Source organism: Callospermophilus lateralis, chromosome 6 (genome assembly GCF_048772815.1).
Source record: "Callospermophilus lateralis isolate mCalLat2 chromosome 6, mCalLat2.hap1, whole genome shotgun sequence".
NCBI lineage: Eukaryota > Metazoa > Chordata > Mammalia > Rodentia > Sciuridae > Callospermophilus > Callospermophilus lateralis.
The window spans coordinates 28,499,862-28,523,018 of NC_135310.1; the positions used below are offsets into that span (position 1 = coordinate 28,499,862).

General features: G+C 38.0%; 1 protein-coding gene and 1 pseudogene across 1 annotated transcript in view; one reads left to right on the forward strand and one right to left on the reverse strand.

Moving 5' to 3' along the window:
* The window catches only part of Ect2l (epithelial cell transforming 2 like), a 73,413-nt gene that overhangs the window by 40,086 nt on the left and 10,170 nt on the right, over positions 1-23,157 (reverse strand). The window contains exons 3-4 of the mRNA XM_076859685.2: positions 5,778-5,940; positions 1,029-1,281 (exon numbers count right to left, since the gene is read on the reverse strand). Coding sequence (XP_076715800.2) covers positions 1,029-1,281; positions 5,778-5,940 — 416 coding nt within the window. The remainder of the gene's footprint in view (positions 1-1,028; positions 1,282-5,777; positions 5,941-23,157) is intronic.
* On the forward strand, positions 8,528-8,641 carry LOC143402731 (U6 spliceosomal RNA; annotated as a pseudogene).

A 23,157-nucleotide genomic window follows, 5' to 3' on the forward strand; every position in this document is an offset into this window, starting at 1 on the left:
TACAATCTCCCCAGAGGATGAGTCAGTGGGGGGAGGGGGCGGGGAAAGGGAGAACTCAAATCTGTCCAGTTGAATCTATTTATTTATTTATATACCAGGATTGAACCCAGGGGTGCTTAACCACTGAGCCACATCCCCGGCCCTTTTTATATTTTATTTAGAGACAGGGTTTCCCTGAGTTGCTTAGGGCCTCACTAAATTGCTGAGGCTGGCTTTGAAGTCACAATCCTCCTGCCTCAACCTCCTGAGCCACTGGGATTATAGGCGTGCACCAACTACGACTAGCTAATTGCTTATTTTTAAAATAAGCAATTATGTGAAGCTGGGGTTGTGGCTCAGTGGTAGAGCCCTTGTCTAGCATGTGTGAGGCACTGGGTTCGATCCCTCAGCACCACAGAAAAATAAGATCAAGTATTGTGTCCACCTACAACTAAAATATATATGATAAAACACACTGTACAGGCTAGAGGACTTAGCTAAAAATATGTCTTCATTCCTACTTTCTCTTTGCCCTTTTAAGAAACTTTTTTTTACTGCCATCCCTTCTGCTTCCATTCCCATTTTTATTTCTCCTCTTTTATTTCATTTGTTTATTTTTATGGGTCCTGAGGATCAAACCCTGTACCTCACATGTACTCGGCAAGTGCTCTACCACTGAGCCACAACCCCGGCCTTTATTTCTCCTCTTTGAGCATCAATCCTCGCTCTTCCATCCTGAAGCTCTTCCTTGACTCTCAGTGTGTATATCTTTCTCCTCCTTGTTCTTGGTCTTAAAAATCTGAGAGGAACAGTGATGGAGGTGCTGATTCTTGACTTTATATATTTCATCTAAAGTCTTTTGGTTTTTGTTACCCACTCACTTGAAATACACAATAAAGGAAAAAGAATTGGCCCTGAGCATACATGAGAGAAGACCCGGCAGGCTGTTCCAGAAAGACAGAGCTATCCTCCTCTGTAGGAATCAGTCTGTAAATCCATTTGTTTCTACAACACTTGAGTAAGACACAATGTTTTTAAATGCTACTCACTCTTGTGTAGAGCAATTTTCTCCCAAATTATTTTCCTTAGGCATCTTTCTCTCTGTCTCTCCTGAAACTCCTCGTCCTCCGCTTTGGGTTCATTCAGTGTCCCATAAATAGCAGCGGCCTCCCTGGGAGTTAGCCAATCTAGGTTGGACACACAAGCAATGTAATGGCGCTTCCAAGCCCCATACTCGTTGTCTGTTGGTGTATAGGACAGAAACCATCCAAACTTAATACATTTGGGCATCCATAAGCAATCCTTCAAAAAATCATAAAAATAAAAAAAGAGAACAATGAGTTATAAAATTTCTAAAAAATAGTTTTCTAGCAATAACATTTTCAGGTATCCAGACAATATTTTTTGTTACATTTGAGATTTCTGGTATAATTGACTTGACCTTTCAGCTTGACCCTGAGAAATATGAAGCATACCTTACTCCATAGGAAAAATTCTTTGGTAGAAAAGAATATCTATATGTCAGATGGATATATGTATTGGTCATATCTGTGACACTCTTCCAATGTTCCCATTGCATTTGGTTACACTGACCTTAGAGTCATACAATTCAATTTCCTGCAATATTGTAGTGGTTTGTTCCAAACCAACCCTCCCACGAGAACACTTGTGATTGAACCATATGATATTGCAATATGCAACCATTTTTGACACATGCAAACATCGAATTTCATGGGATTCAATCTAATCACTCATCTAGACAAAACATCATTTTTCAAAAACAATTATTTGAAGGCATTATAGAGCTATCAATGGAACAAAGGAATTGCCACCAAGACCTCAAGAGAGAGAAAACCAGACAGATACGCTTGATATTTGTCAGTACTTTTTACTTCAAGGCATTTTCTAGTTCTGAAGTAAATCTTAGTAGGCTAAGAAGCTGAGAAGAAAATTGTGGCTGAAAGATTTAGAAGCTATAAAGAACTTTAGGGATTTTTATAAGAAAGAAAAGAGACAAGTAAAATTCAGGGCTCAGTAAAGGGAATAGCACTGGTAACCACCCCAGGCCTTCAGGAGAGACCCTTTCAGAAAAAAATGATGCAAAATTAGGCAACCTATCACAAGAACAAAAGCCAGCTTTGAAAGAGTTTGTTCTCTGATTGAATTTACATGATCTGTTCCCAGCCTAACCATATGCCAGAGGCAAAAGTAAATTCTCTTGGAGGAAAATAACATCATCTAGAGACTCAAATTATCACATCAATGTTTTATACTCAGTATCTAGTGCCCAAACAAAAATAACCAGAACATGGAAAAAGACAAGGATTGTTTGTTTCTTCTTTAGTTTTTAGTAACCATAGAGAGATCCTCAGGAGAGCCAAACATTGTAATTATGAAACTTTGAAAAATTACACCCTGTAATTAATATATCTGAAGATATAAATGGCCAAGTGGAAATTTTTGGCAATAGAAGTACATTGACATTCTAGAACTGAAAAATATAATAATTGAAATTTAAAACTCAGTGAATGAGGTTTAAGAGAAGATCAGAATCCAGCTAAAGAAATAATTAGTAAACTGAAAGATGGATCAGAAAAAAAATCTGGATTTAAACATGGAAAGCTAAAAGCATAGAACATGCATATAAGAAAATAAGGAACTTATAAGGCATGGTGAATCAGTTTAACATAAGTATCAAAATCCCAAGAGCAAAAGAGACATACTAGGGCAGAAGCAATATATGAAGAGACAACACACAGATGAAAAACACTAAATATGAGATTAAAAACTGCAAGGGCTGGGGATATAGCTCAGTTGGTAGAGTGCTTACCTAGCATGCACAAGGCACCACAAAAACAAACAAACAAACAAAAAAAAAACTCACTGAAAAATACAAATACAAAGCTGTATAGATATAGATACATCAACACACATATATACCCGGGTATATCAAAATATAATTGCTGAAAATAAAAGAGAAAGAAGTCTGATTGGCAGCTAGAGACAAGAGAAAAAAAAAATATCTTTAAGGGAATAACGATAAAACCAGCTTCTCAAGAAAAAGTTGTGGAAGCCAGAAGACAATGGAACATTCTCAAAGTTCTATAAAAATTAACTGCCACCCTATGTGCATATATGATTACATGACCAGTGTGATACTACATCAAGCACAAGAATGAGAATTTATTCTTCATTTATTCATGATGTGTCAAAATGCATTCCACTTTCATGTATAACTAATTAGAAAAAATAAAAATAAGTTAACTGCCAAATTAGAATTCAAATTCCCAGTGGAAAATATCCTCAAATATAAAGATAAAATAAATACTTGGTAGACAAACAAAAATTAAGAAAATTTTATCATCAGCAACAGACCTACACTAAAAAGGAATATTAAAGAAATTCAGAAAAACATGATCCTAAAAGGAGCTCAGAGATGTCAGAAGTTAGCAACAGAAAAAATAAATAGGTAGTTACATATAAATAAATATTGATTTTATAAAACAATAGCAATAAAGTTTTGTGAGGTATATTACATATTATATATAGTTATATATACATATATATATAGTCACACACACACACATACACATACACACATAAAGTTTATATATACAGATGGCTCTCCATGGTATGGTTTGGATCTGGAAGTCTCCCAGAGTCTCATGGGTTGAAGGCTTGATCTCCAATCCAGCAATGTTTGGAGGTGGGACTCTGGGGAAATAATTGGATCATGAAGCCTCTGACATCAAGAATGGATTGATCCACTAGATTGATTCATGATTTGATGGCATCATTGAAAGATGGTAAACTGTAGTGAGTGGGGCCTACTTGGAGGAAGAGGTCATTGCGGGTGGTGCCTTGAAAGAGTGTATCTTGTCTCCTGCCCCTCTCCACCCTGTTTCCCAGCTGCCATGAGCGGATCAGCTTTCCTACACCCTGCTCCTCTGACATGATGTTCTGCCTCAACCTCAGGCCTAAAATAATGGTGCTGGCCATTGGACTGGAACCTCTGGAACCCTAAGCCAAAACTAATGTGTCCTCCTTTTAAGTTTTTTCTCAGGTATTTTGTCCCTGCAGTGAAAAACTGACTAATACCAGGGTATTAGATACTATACATAACCTAGAGATGATATAAAATAGGAGAATTATAGTGTAACTACTACACTACTATATCATCTTATATAAGTGACTTGGGCAGCCATGGATTTGGGTATCTGTATGGAGAGAAGGATGTACTGGAACCAATCCCCTGTGAACTCAAGGTCAATTGTATGTTTGTTACACACACACACACACACACACACACACACACACATTATACTTGACAACAAAAGCACAGAACTGAGAAAGGTATCAATGAAATTAAAGGGTTCTAAGTTTCTTGCTTTGTCTTGAAGTGGTAAAATAACGAAAGGGTGCTTACTACAGTCTCTGTGGTAACTATGAAAGAACTTGTAACTTGCAGTCAAAAAATATTTAAAATATGAAGTTAATCCAAAGAAAGATGTAGAGAGGAAAAACACACAGAATAAACTAAAAAATAAATAGTAAGATGATGTATTTAAATCCAAATATTTCAGAATATATACAAATATAAACAAAATAAATACTTCAGTTTAAAATAAGAAGTTGCAGGCTGGGGATGGAGCTCAGCAGTAGAGTGCTTTCCTAACATATGTGAGGCCCCCAGTACTGCAATCAATCAATCAAAAATTATCAAACCTTAGAAAGAAAGAAATTGCTGCCACCATATTCTCTTCACAACATATACCTTCAGTGTAAGGACCTACAAAAGTTAAATGTCAAAAGACAAAAACAATACATTGTGCAAACACTACCCTGAATTCTGAAGAGATTTTTGAGGTTCTGTGAGCCCAGGGCTCATAGTGGGCTGTGCCTGTGACCTCTCCATCAAGAGCCAGTTAGTCTCACAGACCAGGGTCTTGACACAAGCCCACCCTGGACATTTTGCATAATCTAAAGAGAGGAAATTATTGACTTGGATCTTAAGTATGTCTGCCATTACGTTGCATTGAATCTTTTCACAGAATAGGAAGAGACAAAAAGACCAGAACCAGAATTTATGGCAGAAGATGTTGATTTTAAGCAGCTGCTGTGAACTGCCTTTAACTGCTGTTAGAGGATCTAGATTAATACTCTTCAACAGATATCAGCTGAAGAGGGATCTGCCAAAGATATGGTTGTGTGGCAATTTTCTAGAATTGAGTTACCATGGATAAAATAATATCAGATAAAAAAACCCAAAGCTTAAATTGTTTTTCATGGAGTATAATGAACTCCTCTAACAAGGTAAGGTGTTTTCTATATATTGAATATTTCAAGACTATTTAAAATTATGTGAAGTACTGGAATCATGTATATTGCCTTAGTTGCAAAACTAGTTGTTGTGCAGTGGCACATGCCTGTATCCCAGTGTCTCAGGAGGCTGAGACACAAGGATTGTGGATTCAAAGTCAGCCTCAGCAAGGGCAAGGCACTAAGCCCCTCATTCAGATCCAGTCTCTAAATAAAATACAAAATAGGGCTGGGGATGTGGCTCAGTGGTGGAGTGCCCCTGAGTTCAATACCTAGTACCAAAAAAACAAACAAAAAACAAAAACACCAAAAAACCAATTGTTGGATTTCGCTTGTCCTTATTATTTTCATTCAGGGTGACTTAGTTGTGCTATAGGCACCCTCCGCTCTTATCTTCAGGGAAGACAGCTAGCAAATTGCCTCATCAAAGATCACAGCTGCCTTTGAGTTCTGTTACTAGGAAGTGACACACACTAAACCTGTTCAGTTAAAAACTTCCAGGGCCAGCTGACTTGGGCTGCTGCACACAGGTCTTTTGGGTTCAGAAAAGAGAAGATATATAGAGAAATGAAGCGTGGTAACACAGTCGAGAAGTCCACCCTGGCCACTTGCGTCCTTTCTGAAAACCAGTCTTGGACAAACCTAAAAAGAAAGATGCAGAAATTTAGTTCAGAACCTTGATATCTAAAATTGACTAAAAATCTATATAATCTTTCTCCCATGTTCTGCCTATAAGAATTAAAGTTTGGGGACTGCAGTTGTGGCTCAGTGGCAAAACACTTGCCTCGCACATGAGAAGTACTAGGCTCAATCCTTAGGACCACATAAAAATAAACAAACAAAATAAAGATACTGTGTCCATCTGTATTTTTTTTAAAATAAGGTTTTTATCAGAGGATAGCTGTGTACTTCAGTGGTAGAGTGCTTGCCTAGCATGTTCAAGGCCCTAGGTTTGATTCCCAGCACCATAGTAAATAAACAAATAAATAGCATAAGGTTAGATTTTCCAAAATACTGTATCCACTTTTAATTATCCATTTTAAAGAGAAAGAGGGATGACAAAAATATGTAAAATTCACAGGAACAAAAAAGTCTGAAATAAATTCACTTGTTTAAACCATAAACCTGATTTCCCCCCTTCCCCCTAATTTAATGATTCAGAAAGTACTATTAGCTCTATGTCCAAAATAAAGCCCCCAATCCAACTGCCTCTCTCCATCATTACTGCTGTCCCTCTGGTCCAAGGCACCTGCACCTCTCTCCTGCACTGTGGCAACAGCCTCTAGATTGTTCTCCCAACGTCCACTCTGGTCTTCCTTGAGCCCATTCTCCTCCACACAGCAGCCCAAGAGATTCTTTAAAAAGGTATATTGGGTAATGTCACTCATTCAAGTAAAATCCTAAAATGACTTCCCAACACAATTAGAATCAAAAGCTGTAGCTGCTTCACACCTGCCACAACATGAGGAGCAAAACAAGAATGTCCACTCTGCCTACTTCAGTTCGCATCTACTGGAGGTCCCAGCCCATTCAATAAGGCAAGCAAGAAACAAAAGTAGAACTGTCTCAATTCATATGCCACATACACAGAATCTACAAAACAACTATGAGAGACAGATAAGGAAACTTCAAACTAAGTTGTTGACAACTTCTTATTTTTAGCATCTCCTTTTTCATTCCTGATATTGATTATTTATGTTCTCTTTTCAAAACTACTCTTGCTAAAAGTTTATAAATTGTATTACTTTTCTAAAAAATAGCTTTTGTTTTCATTAATTTTCTTTGTTATCTGTCCATTGTCTATTTTATTGACTTTCACTCTTTTTCATTTCTTTCCTTCTGTTTATTTTGAGCATAATTTGCTATTTTTCTACTTTCTGCTGTCTGAAATTCAGATTGGTAATTTTAAATCCCTTTATTCTTTTTTGATATAGTCATCCAAAATGATAAATTTCCCTCTAAGCTGTGCTTTATCTGCACCACACACCTTTAGATGTGTTGAGTTTTCACCATCATTCAGTTTGAAATATTTTCTAATTTCCCTTGTGATTTCTTCTTTGACCACAAGTTATTTAGAAATGAGTGCAAATGCTACAATACTATCATGGTACTTAAAACATTCAACAATAATTCTTTCATGTGACATCTTTTCAGAATGATATATATCAGGTCTGTGCATTGCATTGCATTGTCTGCCACCTAAGCACAAATGAGTCCTAAATGGGTACAAAATCCAAAGCCCCATCAGTGGCCTTCTTGAGGGCTGTGCATGTCTTGACAAAAGAGGCATTCCACAGCCCTTGAAAGAAGCAGAGCTGCACAGACCTATTGCCTCCAACCACATAAAACATATATATATATATATATATATATATATATATATATATATACACATACAAATTCTTAATTCCTAATTGTCCATACTGGTGACCAACAGGTTCTACAGTCCCAAGACACCAGATAGGGGTCATGTTTGAATAACAATTGCTAGAGCAAGAAGGTTTGGAAGCAACCCAGGCAGCAGTAAATCGGGGGCTTTTTCTGGAACCCTTATCTCCTCCAAATTCAGTGAAATTACAGACATCTCTGGTCTCAAAGCTACTTAGAAACTTGCTAAAGAACCCACCAGAACTCTTTACCTCAGGACTTTGGGACTATGGAACCTTCTCCCACTGCTAAGTGACTATGCTGACCAGTGTTACTGGACACTAATGAACACAGATTAAGTCATGGGAAGAGAACCTGGGACTGAACAAGCCTCATCTCTGACTTAAATTCCCATAGTGTGGCTTAAGCCTGAGTAAGCTTCATGTGAGAGGAAAATGGCATCTCTAATTAAGAAAAAATAAGACATTAGTTACTGTTGTAAACAAGTGGCTAAATACCCTGCAGACCTAGAGATAGTCGAAACCACTACTTTACCCAGACAACTGGCTTAAAGTGAATCCTCACCTACAAGTCTCAAACCCTGGAAACAGCAGAGCTCACTAATGAAATAGTCCACCATCCAAAGGTCCACAATCCAGCATAATGGCGAAATGTTGATCACCACTCATAGTACTTGATGCTTAGCAGTCTGAACTCTAGTGGTACCACTAGTTCCAACACACTGTCTGAGACCAAGTTTTCCCCAAACAGACCAGTTGGTGAACTAACTGTTGAGCCATGCTAGACCATACAAAGTGGCCACATCTTAAAGAAAATGCCTCACTTTAAAAATAGTTGCAGAGTGCTCACTTTGGCAGCACATATACTAAAATTGGAACAATTTAGTATATGGAGAAGATTAGCATGGCCCCTACTCAAAGATGGCATGCAAATTCATGAAGTGTTCCATATTTTTCAAAGTTATGATGTTTACTGGTAAATGGATGGAGCTGGAGACTATCATGCTAAATGAAATAAGCCAATCCCCCAGAATCAAAGTTCTAATATTCTCTCTGTTATATGGATGCTAACACACAATAACAGGGGTGGGGAGAGAAGAATAGAAGTTCATTGGATTAGACAAATGGGAATGAAGGGAAAGGAGGGAGGATGGGAACAGGAAAGACTATAGACTGAATTAGACATAACTTTCCAATGTTCATATATGAATACAGCATCATGGTAACTCTACATCATGTACAACCACAAGAATGGGAAGTTATACTCCATGTATGTATAATTTAACAGAATACACTCTAGGGTCATATTTAACTTCAAAGAATAATTTTTTTAATATTTATTTTTTAGTTGTAGTTGGACACAGTACCTTTATTTTATTTATTTATTTTTATGTGGTGCTGAGGATCGAACCCAGGGCCTCGCACATGGGCGGTGAGAGCTCTAACCACTGAGCCACAACCCCAGCCCCAAGAACGAATTTTTTAAAAACCTAAAAAAAAAGTAGTTGAAGAATAGTTCTGCTTAAGCTCGCTTGATTTATGCTCAAAAGAATTATAATAGTAGTTAGGCTGGGGTTGTAGCTCAGTGGTAGAGTGCTTGCCTAGCATGTGTGAGGCGCTGGGTTCAATTCTCAGCACCACATATAAATAAATAAATAAATAAATGTCCATTAACAACTAAAAAAATTTTTTTAAAAAAGAATTATAATAGTAGAACTACTCCGGGCTGGGTTTTGGCTCAGTGGTAGAGTGCTCACCTAGCACGTGGGAGACCCTGGGTTCCATCCTCAGCACCATATAAAAATAAGTAAACAAAATAAAGGTACTGTGTGCACAACTAAAAAATAAATATTTAAAAATATAATAGAACTACTCTATGTGATTAGACTACCTGGCAAGATTTTTTTTAATTTGTGTAAAACCTATTGTTATCGACAAATCCTGTATAATTTATCAACTGTGCCAAACTTGGATGAAGACCTCTATAAGCCTATCTCTTCCATGTGTCTTTAGTTATTATAAGTTGCATATAGCTGTGGCCTCCATCTTCCAGGGCTGAGCTATTTCTATGTACAGGAATCCGGTGGAGTGCAGAGAATTTGAGGAGGGAGAGTATCCTTCTCCCTCCTTTCTTGAATAGGACTCATGAAAAGGAAAAGCAAATTCTCTTTCTTTTGTCATGCTTGGTTTGATCTCAACGGATAGACAATTGGTATTGTTCCAATTGACATGAATCTGGACACTGACTTTGCTATGGGTGCTTTTATGGTCACCCTTGTCTCTTCTCAGAAGTCACTCATGATTGGAAAATGGTAGCTCCTGAGTTTCTGGGGACTCATAAATTAGGGAAAGGTTATCTGGTCATCTTGGAGGGGAGGCTATAGGCCTTGTATGACGAGCAAGGAAGCAGAAGTAGATGAGAATGAGGAGGGTACAAAAACTCCATTCCTATTTTAGATACAGATTAATCCCTGTTTCCCCCACCCCACCCCAGATGCTTTCCATAACTCTCTCAGTGTTAGAGAAGTCTTTCCCCACTGGATCCAGCTGTATGAGATATTATTGACACCCCACTTGAGAACAGAAACATAAACCTGCTATAATTGAATGCCAGTTAATGCAAAGGAGTACAATAAATGAAGGTTCTAGGGGTTGCATTGAGAGGGACAGACCCAAATGGCCCCTTTTCATAAGCTTAGCAGAGCGTTTTGCAGGAGATCTGAGTTCCAAGTTTCAAAAAATAGTGAGTTCCAATGTTAAGGTCTGTAAACAAGTCAGATTGGCACCTGTTATTTTGCCAGAGAAATGTTAAAGTCTGTAAACAAGTCTGGATGGCGCCTGGCCAAATGCCAGAGGGAGTGGTTTGTAAAGTAACAAAAGCAAGCCATTAAGTGTGGAGATTCCTTATTGGTTGACTGCTGTATCTATTTTATGCTAATTAGATAAGCTATGTAAAATGTTTAAATACCACTCCTGTCCTACAATAAAAGGCTTCCATTCCTGCTGCATCAACGTACACAAGTTATTCGTCACCCCCCCCCCCCCCCCCCGGTTATTTTGCTGCAGCCGGACTGCGGCATTCCAAGATTCCTGTTTTAATAGAGCAGATATAAAATGTGTGTGTGTGTGTGTCTGATGACGGGTGCAGTCTCTCTCTCCCCTTGACTCTATCAACCCTGGATCATGCAGCCCATCTCCACATTGCCTAAGCCTTGGGATGGTGCAAGTTGAAGAGATTGTGTGTTTCTGTTTCTCTGTTCTTAATGATTTTCCCAATAAACCCTATTCTATACATGGATCATGATGAATCATGTATTTCATTGTAACCCCTTTACATAGCAGAGGATGATTCTTGGTAAACATCAGGCACTCAATAAATATTTATTGAGTAAATGTGTGATAGGAAAAAATTGTTAAATCTTTCCCACCATCTGCTAAGAAAAAGCCAGTGTTGGAAAATTCGTGTCCTAGATTTTTTTTAATTTTTTTTTTTTTGGTGCAAAATTATAGAATGGAGAGAATCCTACATGCTTAATCCTACATGATTAATTTACAATGGAAAGGAGAGATAGGCATCTTAATGGAGAGATACAGTTGAGAACTGGGAATTTACCAGGTCCTTCTGCAGACTTGCAAATAATCTCTCCAATTTTAGCCCCCAATTCCCAATTTCTGTCAGGAGTTTGTACAGTGAACTGGCTTCTCATTCATTCTCTCACTGTGAGTGTTAAGTGTGATGTGCTTTCTGTTATTCTGTTGTTCACTGTTTCTCCATTCAATCTCTGCTTGCACATTTGTGATTTGTTACAGACATCTTTTAGTTTCATCCATTTTGTGTTTCTTGTTCTTTATTGTTTGAGGGTGATTTTTCAAGAGAAAGAGAGCATAGAAATGGCTTTACGTTCTCAATTTAAAACTGGAACTCAAGATTTTTAACAGAGTTGGAATTCAAAGTAAAGGCATTTCACTCAGATTTTCTTGCAAATTTTATTTTAGATGGGTCCTGTTGGAAGAAATCTATTTCTTTTCCCTTTTAAATGGCAATCTCTGATACAAGACTAAATTTCTTCCCTACTGGAACTAAGTGAAGACACTATATTATGTGGTACATTTAATCCTAACTTTGATATCCAGGTTGGCCACATTCTGAGATGCCAATCATTTCTCCTGATTGGATTATGGCTGTAAATCTGCAAGTTACAGAAAAAAAAAAAAAAGACACACAAGCCTGCTGTGCATGGGTCAGCGATAGGATACGCTCAGCCTGGAGAGGGCTGAATGAAAACCAAGGATCATTTAACAACTGGCCTGTCCTCCTCAAAACTGTCAAATAAGAAAAAAAATGAGGAAAACCTGAGCAGTTGCTCCACATTGAACATGGACACTGAGTACAATAGGTCACCCTGGAGTGGATTCTGAACCAAAAAGGAAAGAATGCTAATGTAGGACATTGTTGGAGCCATAGGGAACATTGGACTCAGGGGCATGGGTGGGATGTTAGCAACGTAACAGTATTATAGCTGCTCGTACTTTGACTTTTCCTTGTTTGTTAGGAAACTCATATTGACATGCTTAGGGGTTAATGAGTACCATGTAATCTCAAATGATTCAGGGTAATAAGGCAAAAATGGTAAGATGTTAATTATTCAACTATAAACTATTAAAGTTTAATTAAATGGAAGAATCCAGGTGGAAAGGGTGAAGAAGTTATTTGTACTCTTCTTGCAACATTTCTGTACATTATAAATTATGCAAAATATGATTTTTTTTTAAAAAAAGCTGTCTGCTCCAGTTCCCAGATATTGCTGGTATATGTTGTATGTGCCTACTCCTCTGACATTGTTTGAAGTCACTGTTCCTCCCTGATCCCTGTCCTTGTAGCCTAGTTACATTTGAGGTAAAACAGAGTGACTTTTAAAAAAAACCTGTTGGCATGTCAGTCTGAGGAAAGTGTGTGTGTATGTGTGTGTGTAACCAGGGGAGCCAGAGTAGAGTTGTGCCTGTGCTAATAGTGCATGGTATTTACAAAGAGAAGTTCACTTGGTGATCTTCTCAGTATTAATCACAAATCACATGTATAACTGCAATTTCCTTAGAAATTAACACTCAAGCTGAAAAAGATTGTGACATCACCAGGAACAGTTAATCTCCAAAGCACAACTGTCCCAACTCATTGTCTGGTAGGCTTCAGAATCTTTTTTTTTTTTTTTTTTTTAAGGCTTTGACACAACATTTACTTTCATTTTCTTTGGAATTACAAAACAGATTAGTAAAATAAGATTCAAAACACAAAAGCTTCCAGCCACATTTCCGAGAAGGATCTCAGTATCTTTAGAACTCTCATCTCCAGGACTGGCAGCGTTGCTCAGTAGTAGAGTGCTTGCCTAGCACGCATGAGGCCTTGAGTTCAATCCCCAGTGCACCCATGTGGGTATGTGCACACACACACACACACACACACACACACACACACACATCATTTCCACCCCCTTCCCTCCTCACAGAATCTACTGTTCCATCTCAGGAGAGCAAAAGAGAAGAACTGAATATGAATTATTATAAAGTAAACCTCAATTATACATGTTTTCTATTTGTTGCTAGTTTGCACTGCTGCAAGAACACATTCAAGGATAATGAATCTTAAGCAAAAAAAAAAAAAAAAACAGAAAATGCTTCAGTTACATTTTTTAAAAAATCAGTGCATGAGCAGCAGAACCAGGGTAGTTTGCAGTAATGGCATTGCGGCTTATCACATTTTAGTTAATGTTGCAAAGTAAGAAATCCATGAAGAGAAATAACAATATGTAAGGAGAAAATGAACAAAATGTGCTTTGCTCATTTCTGCAACACGGATAGTTTCGTTTAAATAATTCATGACCAGGCCTTTTCAGTGTAGGACTGAATGTACAATGTGTACTTTCAAAAATAACAGAGCTTAGTAATATGAGGCTTGAATTTAATTCTCTGCTCTTGAATTTCTGATAAGAAGTGGAAAGGAGCAGCCAGAAATGTGAAGAAAATGTGCAGGAGAGCAGCATGGAGAGGTGGCCTGTAAGGGTGAGTGGCTTTGGCAGAGGTCCCAGTTTTCTAGTTGCCTAGGTAGTCCCTCTTAGTCTTGTCTAGTGGCCTCTTACAATCACTGTATGGCATGTCTGGAGTGCAGTTCACGTCTGTTTCAATCCCTACTGCACTTCTCAAGAGGCCTCCAGGAGATGACCTGGGGCCCATGGAGCATCCACAACTAGAACCATTGGGATCTGAGTAACTCCAGAGTTTCATGGAACAGGAAGATGAGTCAGCAGGGTGACAGGTATCAACCGTCATACAAATGTGCCTGTGGATCCAACAGCCCATCTTGTGGGAGTTTTTCCTAAAACAATGATTAAGGGTATGTCTAAGGATTTAGCTGAAAGTTGTTCCTCTATGTGTTTTTATAGAGCAAAAGCCAGGGGGAAACATACTAAATGTCTAAGTTACTGTATATCTACAAAACCTAATAAATCTTTCTGGAAATCAGTAGACTGAGCCAAAAGGAGAATCTATGCACTAATTTCAAACACTCAGAAGTTCTAGAGATTATAACAAGGACACTTTAAAGCATAATAATAATCTTTTCAAAATGATACATAAATCTGCAAGTTACAGAAATAAAAAAGGAATATAAGTTAAAACAGTGAGAGGGAGTTGGAATTGAGATATTCACAAAAGAGTTGAGCCCTTGAACTTTCCCTCAGACTCTCCTAGACCCCAGGGGGTGGGGGGAGCAAGAAGAAAGGAAGGCCTGGGGGAATAAGGCCTGCACCCCACATGGATGCAAGGTCCAAATGAACATTTCCTGATGTTAGAGACCACAAACTACTATAAAAACATAAGCTGGTGAGAAAATGAAAAACCTGTGGAGTTCCAGAGAGGGAGATGAAATGTGAGACCACTCCAACACTTCTACAACACAGGGCATATCCCCATGGAAGATAATCTCCAGCTAAAATACCATGAAGGAAGAACAGCAAATGAGACAAATAAAACTCTGCCACCTTGGGAACTGGAAGTAATAAAATAATCCAAATGAGACTTTAGCAAAACTATATTTAAAATATCCAAAGAGAAATCAAGGTAATAACAGAAGTAAATTTTTAGATGTTCATTTGGAAAAGAAAAAAAGATATTTTAGAAGTAAAGCAAATATAGTATATCTAATGCTTGAAATAAAGAGAAAATTAAATAGATGAGTTGGAATAAAACACTTTAAACATGGAGGAAATGAGAATCTTAAGCAGAATCTGGACTATGGAATACTATAGAGTCCTTAAAAATGATGATGAAAATTTAAAATATTTAACTTGGTATCAAACACTGATATAGTATGGATCTGAAGTTCTCCAAAGGTCCACGTGTTAAAGGCTTTGTAACTCCAATGTGGTACTATCGGGATATGGGGGAACCTTTAGGAAGTAGAGCCTAATGGAAGTTAGATCACTGGGTGACTTCCTTCAAAGGGGATAGTGGGAACTCAGTCCCTTTCTCTGTCTCTTTACTCCCTGGCCACCAGGAAGTCAGCAGTTTCCTCTACCAGGGGCTCCCACCAGGACTTGCTGCCTCACCACAGGCTCAAAAGCAACATGCAAACTGACTATGGAATGGTAATTTCAAAACTGTGAGCCAAGATAAACCTTTCCTCTTTTTAAACTGATTATCTCAGGTATTTGTTACAGTAAAAACTGAATATCACATGTACTGTTGTCAATATTCATGGAGCATACAAGCTTCCTAAAATTTTGGGCAGATTTGGCATATATATGCATGTGTGTTTTTCTGGGGAGTAAATTTATATATATACTTATATATATATAAGTAGTTTGAATACTACTTTTCAAAGGAGTATGTGATACAAAATGGTTTAAGAGCTTAAATGTTATATGCATATTTGCTGTGATTTGGTTCATTGCTTAATTCACTAAACCAATATTGATTGGATTCCTTTTTATATTCTGGAGTTATAATGATGAGACAGAAAAAGATGAAAAGAACATTATGCAATTTCTGTCTTTATGGAGTCTATAATTTGACTAGAAAGACAGCATTAATAACTAAAAATTTAACAAAGAAATATGAATTATACCTGTAGTAAATCTTAGGACAAAACACATACACACACACACACACACACGCACACACACAAACACACACACACACAGTGCTATGACCATATTTAATTGAAAAAACTAGCTGGGCAGAGAGGTGCAGAAGGGCTTCCCTGCAGGAGCTGAGTGGGTTAAAGGTAACTTGGAGAAGCGGGCAGTGGAGGTAGAAGAACTTTCTGTGCAGACAGAAGGTTCAAGGGCACAGGCAACCTGGCACTACTGAGAAGCTGGAGAAAGGCAAATATGGCCCAAGCCCAGAGACTATGGAAACGAGGTAACGAACACTGAAGGGCTGGGCTGGAGTCCATCCCTGCAGGGTCTGCGGTGCCATGTTAACATGGCAACACAACTTTTAAGGCAAACAACTTTTACAGTTGTGACAGGGTCACAATGCAGTGTTAGAAGACAATGCTAACTCCTCAGCAGGATGAAGGGAACCGGAATAACAGGGAGATCAGTTAGAAGCTTCTGGCTATAACTACACAATGGTAGCCTGAATGGATTTGAGAGATATTGGAGATAACTTGATAAGTGACTATCAGGTTTCTGACTCTTGAAACTGGGTGCTTTGTGGTATCAGTTATTAAAATAAAGAAAATGGTCAGGTTTTACCTGAAATAATTATATATCCCCAAAAATGTTGGTTTCAAAATCTCTTTAAGACACCAAAAAAATAATATGAGATAAGCAGTTGGATAATATGATTAAAAGCTCAAAGAGCATTCCAGTCCAGAAATAAATTATCTGATTACTGGTATAGAAATCATAGGTCTGAACTAAACAGCCTAGAAAGAATGTAGAATGAAAAGGGATGCAAAGTTAAAACACACTGGAGGAATGCCCACATATAATGACTGAAGAACATTAAGAACATTCTGTGCAAAGATAATTGAGAGGTCCAAGAAGCAAGAAAACCAGATGAGTGTTACAACATGAAAACCACAGCAATACAATGTTTCAAGGAGTGAATACTTGGTACTACTCCATACTGCAGAGAGATTGACAAAAATAAGAACTTTAAAAGGGGTGGGGGTTGGGTTTAGCCACATGGACTCAAAGTGCAAACCAGTTTGGGATGGGTAAAGAGTGAGTTGGAACCATCACTAGGGACAGTCAGCACAGGTGACTCTTGAGCAGGGTTATGACTTGTAGACTATCTCAATGTTTTTCTATCTCTAGTTTTTGCAAAATTTCTTTGGAATGCAACTACATCTATTCATTGACATGTTGTCTATGGCTGGCTCACAGTATCAGTAGAGCTGAGTAGTTGCAACAGAGATGATTTGGCCCACAAAGGCTAAGATATCTGTAGTTTTGATATCCTTTATCTGAAATGCTTAGGAACAGAAGTGTTTTGAAATTTTTCAGGTTTTAGAATGTTTGCATAAACATAATGGTCCAGGGTATGGGACTTTACTTTAAACATGAAATGCATTTATATTTCATAGATATATCCTATATACATATCCTAAAGGTTATTTCATACAATATTTTAAATTATTTTGTACATGTAACAAAGTTTCATGGCTTCACGTAAAATTCCAATTTTCCATTTGCTGTGTCATCTTGGTGCTCAGAAACTGAATTTTGGAGAATTTCTGGGTTTGAATTTTCAGATGAGGGATACTTAATCTGTAATATATGATCCTTACAGAATCTGCTTACCCCTATTTGAGAGAGATTTAGAGGAAGGAAAGAGAGTAGAGGGGGTACAAGCTAATTTTCATGATTATATCTTGTTTTCTAGATTTGGCTTCTTGAACCATGTCTTTTAGGTACAAAATTGGATTTGAAAAATACAGTCTCAAAACTTCAAAAGCAAGGAGCTGGGGTTATGGCTCAGAGGTAGAGCATTTGCCTAGCGTACATGGGGCACTGGGTTTGATCCTCAGCATCACATAAAAATAAAATAGAGATATTGTGTCCATCTATAGCTAAAAAATAAATATTTAAAAAAATTTAAAAGCAAGGAGCTGGGGTTATGGCTCAGAGGTAGAGCATTTGCCTAGCGTACATGGGGCACTGGGTTTGATCCTCAGCATCACATAAAAATAAAATAGAGATATTGTGTCCATCTATAGCTAAAAAATAAATATTTAAAAAAATTCAAAAGCAAAATTAAGCAGATATAATTGTATATCAATTTCATCATATAGCCACAGATAGAAATTATTTCAATTTTTAATGTGGCATATCTTAAGGATGAAAGGAACTGAAAAAAAAACATTTTAACAGGTTTCAATGACTGTATTGTGTATATGGTAATGGTTTTGTTATTCTGGGAGTGTTGGGCATGCACTGTTATGGAACAAAGAAAAATGGATAATTATATTGGTGTCCCAAGATTTCCTATGTGAGAGAAAGTAGATACAGATGCAATATAAAAAGTGTTAAGTAAAGACTGTCAACTTGAATTTGAATAGTAAATATGGATCTGAACTCACGATGCATTGGGACTTTTTTAAGAGTTATTTTCTAGTTCTGTCTATTGAAAATGCTTAGAAAGTATGTGTAATCTAGATAGTTAGGTATGCACTTAAACCATACTTCACTCTAAATACCATTTCCCCCAAATATACCAGGGCTCCTTGAATAAATGTTGATCTTAAGTCTGGGGCAAAGAAGAACAAGATGAGCCTGGAATTTCTTGTTACACCGGAAAGAAAAGAAAATAATTTGCCAAGATGGATCAAAAGTATTCAAGTTTTCTTGAAGAGCCTCCAGAGCCAAGGATAGAGCAATTTGAACAATAATAAGAAAAAGAACTGAATTGGATTAAGTCATATCAAATTACTTAAATTCATAACAAAAATACTTAATTCATAATACTACAAAGAACTCAATGATCAATTATGGAGGATGACGAAAAACCAAATTATTGTTTAGAAGACTGGCAAATAGTAACAACATATGCCTTCGCTTTATGAACAACACCTCAAGAGAGAGCAAATCTGTAATGTCAGGATGCTCCTATTCCAACTAGTGAACACAAAAAGGAAGGACATACTAGGAAGTCAACATTCTGCAACTTTTAATGAATAATGGACCTGTACAAAGAATGGCAGCCAACAGCCCACCAAGAAACACCAGGAAAACAAGCCGTGGAAGGAAGGAGGAACTTAACACCGCTGGTCAGGTGTTCTTATCATAGAGTCAAACCTGATCAGGCCCAAACTACCAAATTTAGGAAACAGAACCCAGGAGGGTACGGTCAGCAAAGTGGAGACTGTGGGAAACTGTAGGAAACCTATATATTAAAAGAAATTTAGGAGTCACAGTGATCAATTGCCACGTACGCTGCTTGAGTTCTGATTTGAACAAATCATTTTTAAAGCAAGAATTTTTGACACCCTTGAGTAAATTCAAACACCGACTAGATAGTTGGTGTATTAAGGACTTTTTATTAATTTTATCAGATTATCCAGGCCCAGTGGTACATGCTATAATTCCAACAACTTGGGAGGTCAAGGCGGAAGGATCTCTGGTTCAAGGCCAGCCTTAGTAACTTAGCCTGACCCTGCCTCAAAACATGAAAAGTATGGGGATGTAGTTCAGTATATATCACCCCTGGCTTCAATCACCAATATCACAAAAGAAAAAAAATAATTATTAGGTTAATAAGGTTAATATAATAGCATAATTGTGATGAAAAATGTTAAGAACAATTATTTTTTATATGCTGGAATATTAATGTATAAACCAACATATCTGGAATTTGCTTTAAAATTATTCCTGGTATCTAGCAGTTGTAACTTTGGGAAACTTGATGAAATAGTAAGAACCATGACTTGATCATTGTTAAAAATGGGTGTTGAAAAAGGTACATTCATTATTATTAATTTGCAATTTGCAATTAAAGAAATGCAAACCAAAACTACATTGAGATTTCATCTCACTTCAGTCCGAATGGAAAATATCAAGAATACAAGCAACAATAAATGTTGGTGAGGATGTGGGGAAAAGGGAACACTCATACATTGCCGATGGGACTGCAAATTGATGAAGCCACTCTAGAGAGCAGTATGGAACCACCATTTGACTCAGCTATCCCACTCCTCGGCTTATACCCAAAGGAATTAAAGTGAGTATACTGCAGTTATGTAGCCATATCAATGTTTATAGCAGCTCAATTCACAAAAGCCAAGCTATGGAATCAGCCTAGGTGCCCTCAACAGATGAATGGATAAAGAAAATGGGGGGCTGGGGTTGTAGTTCAGTGATAGACTGCTCACCTCACATGTGGAGGGCACTGGGTTCAATCCTCAGCACCATATAAAAATAAAATAAAGGTATTGTGTCCATCTACAACTAAAATTTTTTTAATTATTAAAAAAAGAAAATGTGGTATATATACAAAGGAATACTACTCATCCATAAAAAAGAATGACTTTATGACTTTTGCAGGTAAATGGATGGAGCTGGAGACTGTCATGCTAAGTGAAATAAGCCAGTCCCCAAACCCAAAGGTTGAATGCTCTCTCTGATATGCTGATGCTAACACACATCAAGGGTTGGGGGAGGGAAGAATAGAAGTTCATTGGATTAGACAAAGGGGGAAATAGAAGTTCATTGGATTAGATAAGGAATAGGAAAGTCAATAGAATGAATCAGACATAACCTCCTGTGTTCATGCATGCTTCCGACTGCACCATAAATATCACACCCTCAGGCAAGCCTTTCCTGATCCTCTGGACTTGGCAAGGCCCCCATTATTTTTCCTTTGTCACTTAGCACAATTGTAGCTATTTATTTGCTACCAGGCTAACTGGCCCTGCCTTGGATCGTAGGAAATCAGGAAAATGCATACATGCAAACTTGTTCTGTAGTTCCTCTGTGTGAGGCAATGTGATGCTGAGGATGAAGAGATTCTATTTGGACCCAGTATGGTAGGTAGGTTCAAGTCCTGTGGCATCTGAGCTGACAGGAGAGTTTCAGCCTAGGATACGGTCGGATCCCCCATCTCCCCAGTAGCTGATGGTTCCTGCTGCCCCAACACATGCCTGCAGGAGGCTGACCTGCTCACTGGCCACTAGGACTCCATGTCATTGCATAACTTCTCCTGAAATCTGTATCCCTTACACCTGCACTATAGTATAATCTGTGTTTGTGTCATATCATATTTGTGTTCTCATTCTTGCTGACACCTAAACTCGGTATTATTATTATTATTATTTCTTCATCATTTAATGTCACTCGTCAATGCTATTTTGTACACTTCTCTGTCCCCAGCAGATGGCATGGTGATTGTAGTCTGGCTGGGACTACATAAATGGATGTACAATAAAACAAATAAATTTTTTAAAATAATAAAAGATAAAAAATATTTTTAAAAAATCACTGTTCTTGTGTTGGTTTCCTATTGCCAAATTACCATGAATTTAGTAGCTTAAAGCAACACAAATGTATGTTCTTACAATGTTGGAGGTCAGAAGTCTTGAGTCAGTGTCACTGGGCTGCTATGGAGGTGTTAGTATGACTGGCCCCTTGCCTTTTCCTGCCCTAGGGGCTTCCCACCTGCCTTGGCTCAGGGCCTTGGCTCCATGTTCAAACTGGCAGTGAAGCATTGTCAGACCTTCCCGTCTCTCCCACTGCACCCACCAGCACACCTTCTCCTCTGGCTCTGACTCCTCTGGCATCACTCTTGTAAGGACCACTCTGATTTTATTGGATCCATTCAGATAACCCAAGATCATCTCCCCGTTGCAAGATTTTACACTCAATTACACCACAAATACCCTTTTCCATAGACAGTAAGATCCACAGGTTCCAGGGACGAAGACATGGACATATGGAGGAGGGGGTGCCACACAGCTGCCACACAGCTCAAACATCAGAGACATCCCATGGAAATAATTACTGTGGTGCTACTTTGCATTGTCAAATACCCTGTGAGAAGAAAGGATACCCCCCCTTTTTTTTATTTTAGGACAGAATTCATTCTACTAGAATATAAATTACAGTGGGCTGGAATTTTTATGTTCTGTTCACTGTTGAATCTGGTGCACTCTGAACTGTATTTAGTCCATAGTAGGCACTCAGTCAATGTTTGTTGAGTACTAAGTAAAAGAAACTTTAGGTTTTGCCACTCTCGTTTGCTTACACATTTTTAGGTGAAATAACCTCAATTTCTATTTGGTAGTGCATTCCTAGCTATAAAACAAACATGATTAAGGTCAAGTCAATTCATGTGGGTCAATTTCCTGGCTACAGGAACTGGTCAGAAGCCAGCATGAACCTAAACCAGTATGAAGCCCAAACAAAGAAAATCTCTCAATCTCAATCTCTCTCTCTCTCTCTCTCTCTCTCTCTCTCTCTCTCTCTGTCTCTCTCTCTCTCTCTTTCCTTGGACACAATTGAAAGAAAGTAAGAATGAATCCATGGGTTACTGAAGGCAGAACAGAGAGGGGGAGAAGTCATTGGTTTCATTATTAAACCACTGGAACAAGGTTTAACTGCAGCCCAACCAGCTGGGTTTTTCAATTACAGGAGAGTAGAAGGTTTCCTTAATTATTTGTATCATGTTTAGAGCTAACTACAGTGAAGCACTTTCTATACCCACTAAGTATAACCACAAGGATGAGATTAAAATGGTACCTACAAAACCTGAACAAATAATATGGTTTCATTACATTGAGGACAGAAGGGATGGGACAGGGCTAGTGGTCAGAGTTCCTGCCTCCAAGGAATAGGATCAAGAGGCAAGGGACACCTCAGGGCCTTCAGGTCACTCATATCTGTGCCTTAACTTGGCTATATACCAAATCACTGGAGGAACTCAGTCCAAACAGTGTCCTCAGCCCATTCCAGATGTGTTGAGCCCAAATCTCTATCATCTAGGCTCAATATCTGTGTTTTACCAACTCCAAGTGACTCTGATGGGCCACACATTTTCAATGTACGTGGACAAACTTGACTTCCCTTGGTAGAAGGAAGAGGCAGCAGAATGGATCCTGTTTCTGATCAGCATCAGCTGACATCAGTTACAAAGCACTGAATATTTGCATGGTGGTCTTAGGAGTACCAGTAATTCTGTTTCAATTCACATTATAAAAGCCCCATATTAATTCACTATTTAATTATGCCTGCAGGTCTGAAGGGCTCTATCACACCCATTCCACAGCCAAACACTTTTTGCTTTTCCTTCCTTGTTCTCGGCTATATTCTGGAGAACTGAGATGCCCAGAGAATTGACTATTAGATAAATGGACAATTTTGAACCATTTTTAAACCTGTTATCTTCCTTGTGTTTTTCACAAGTAATAAGGAAATCAGGGCAGCTTCAGTGTTAGTATCATCAAGGACTCAATGATGTTATCAGGCTGAGGATTTTC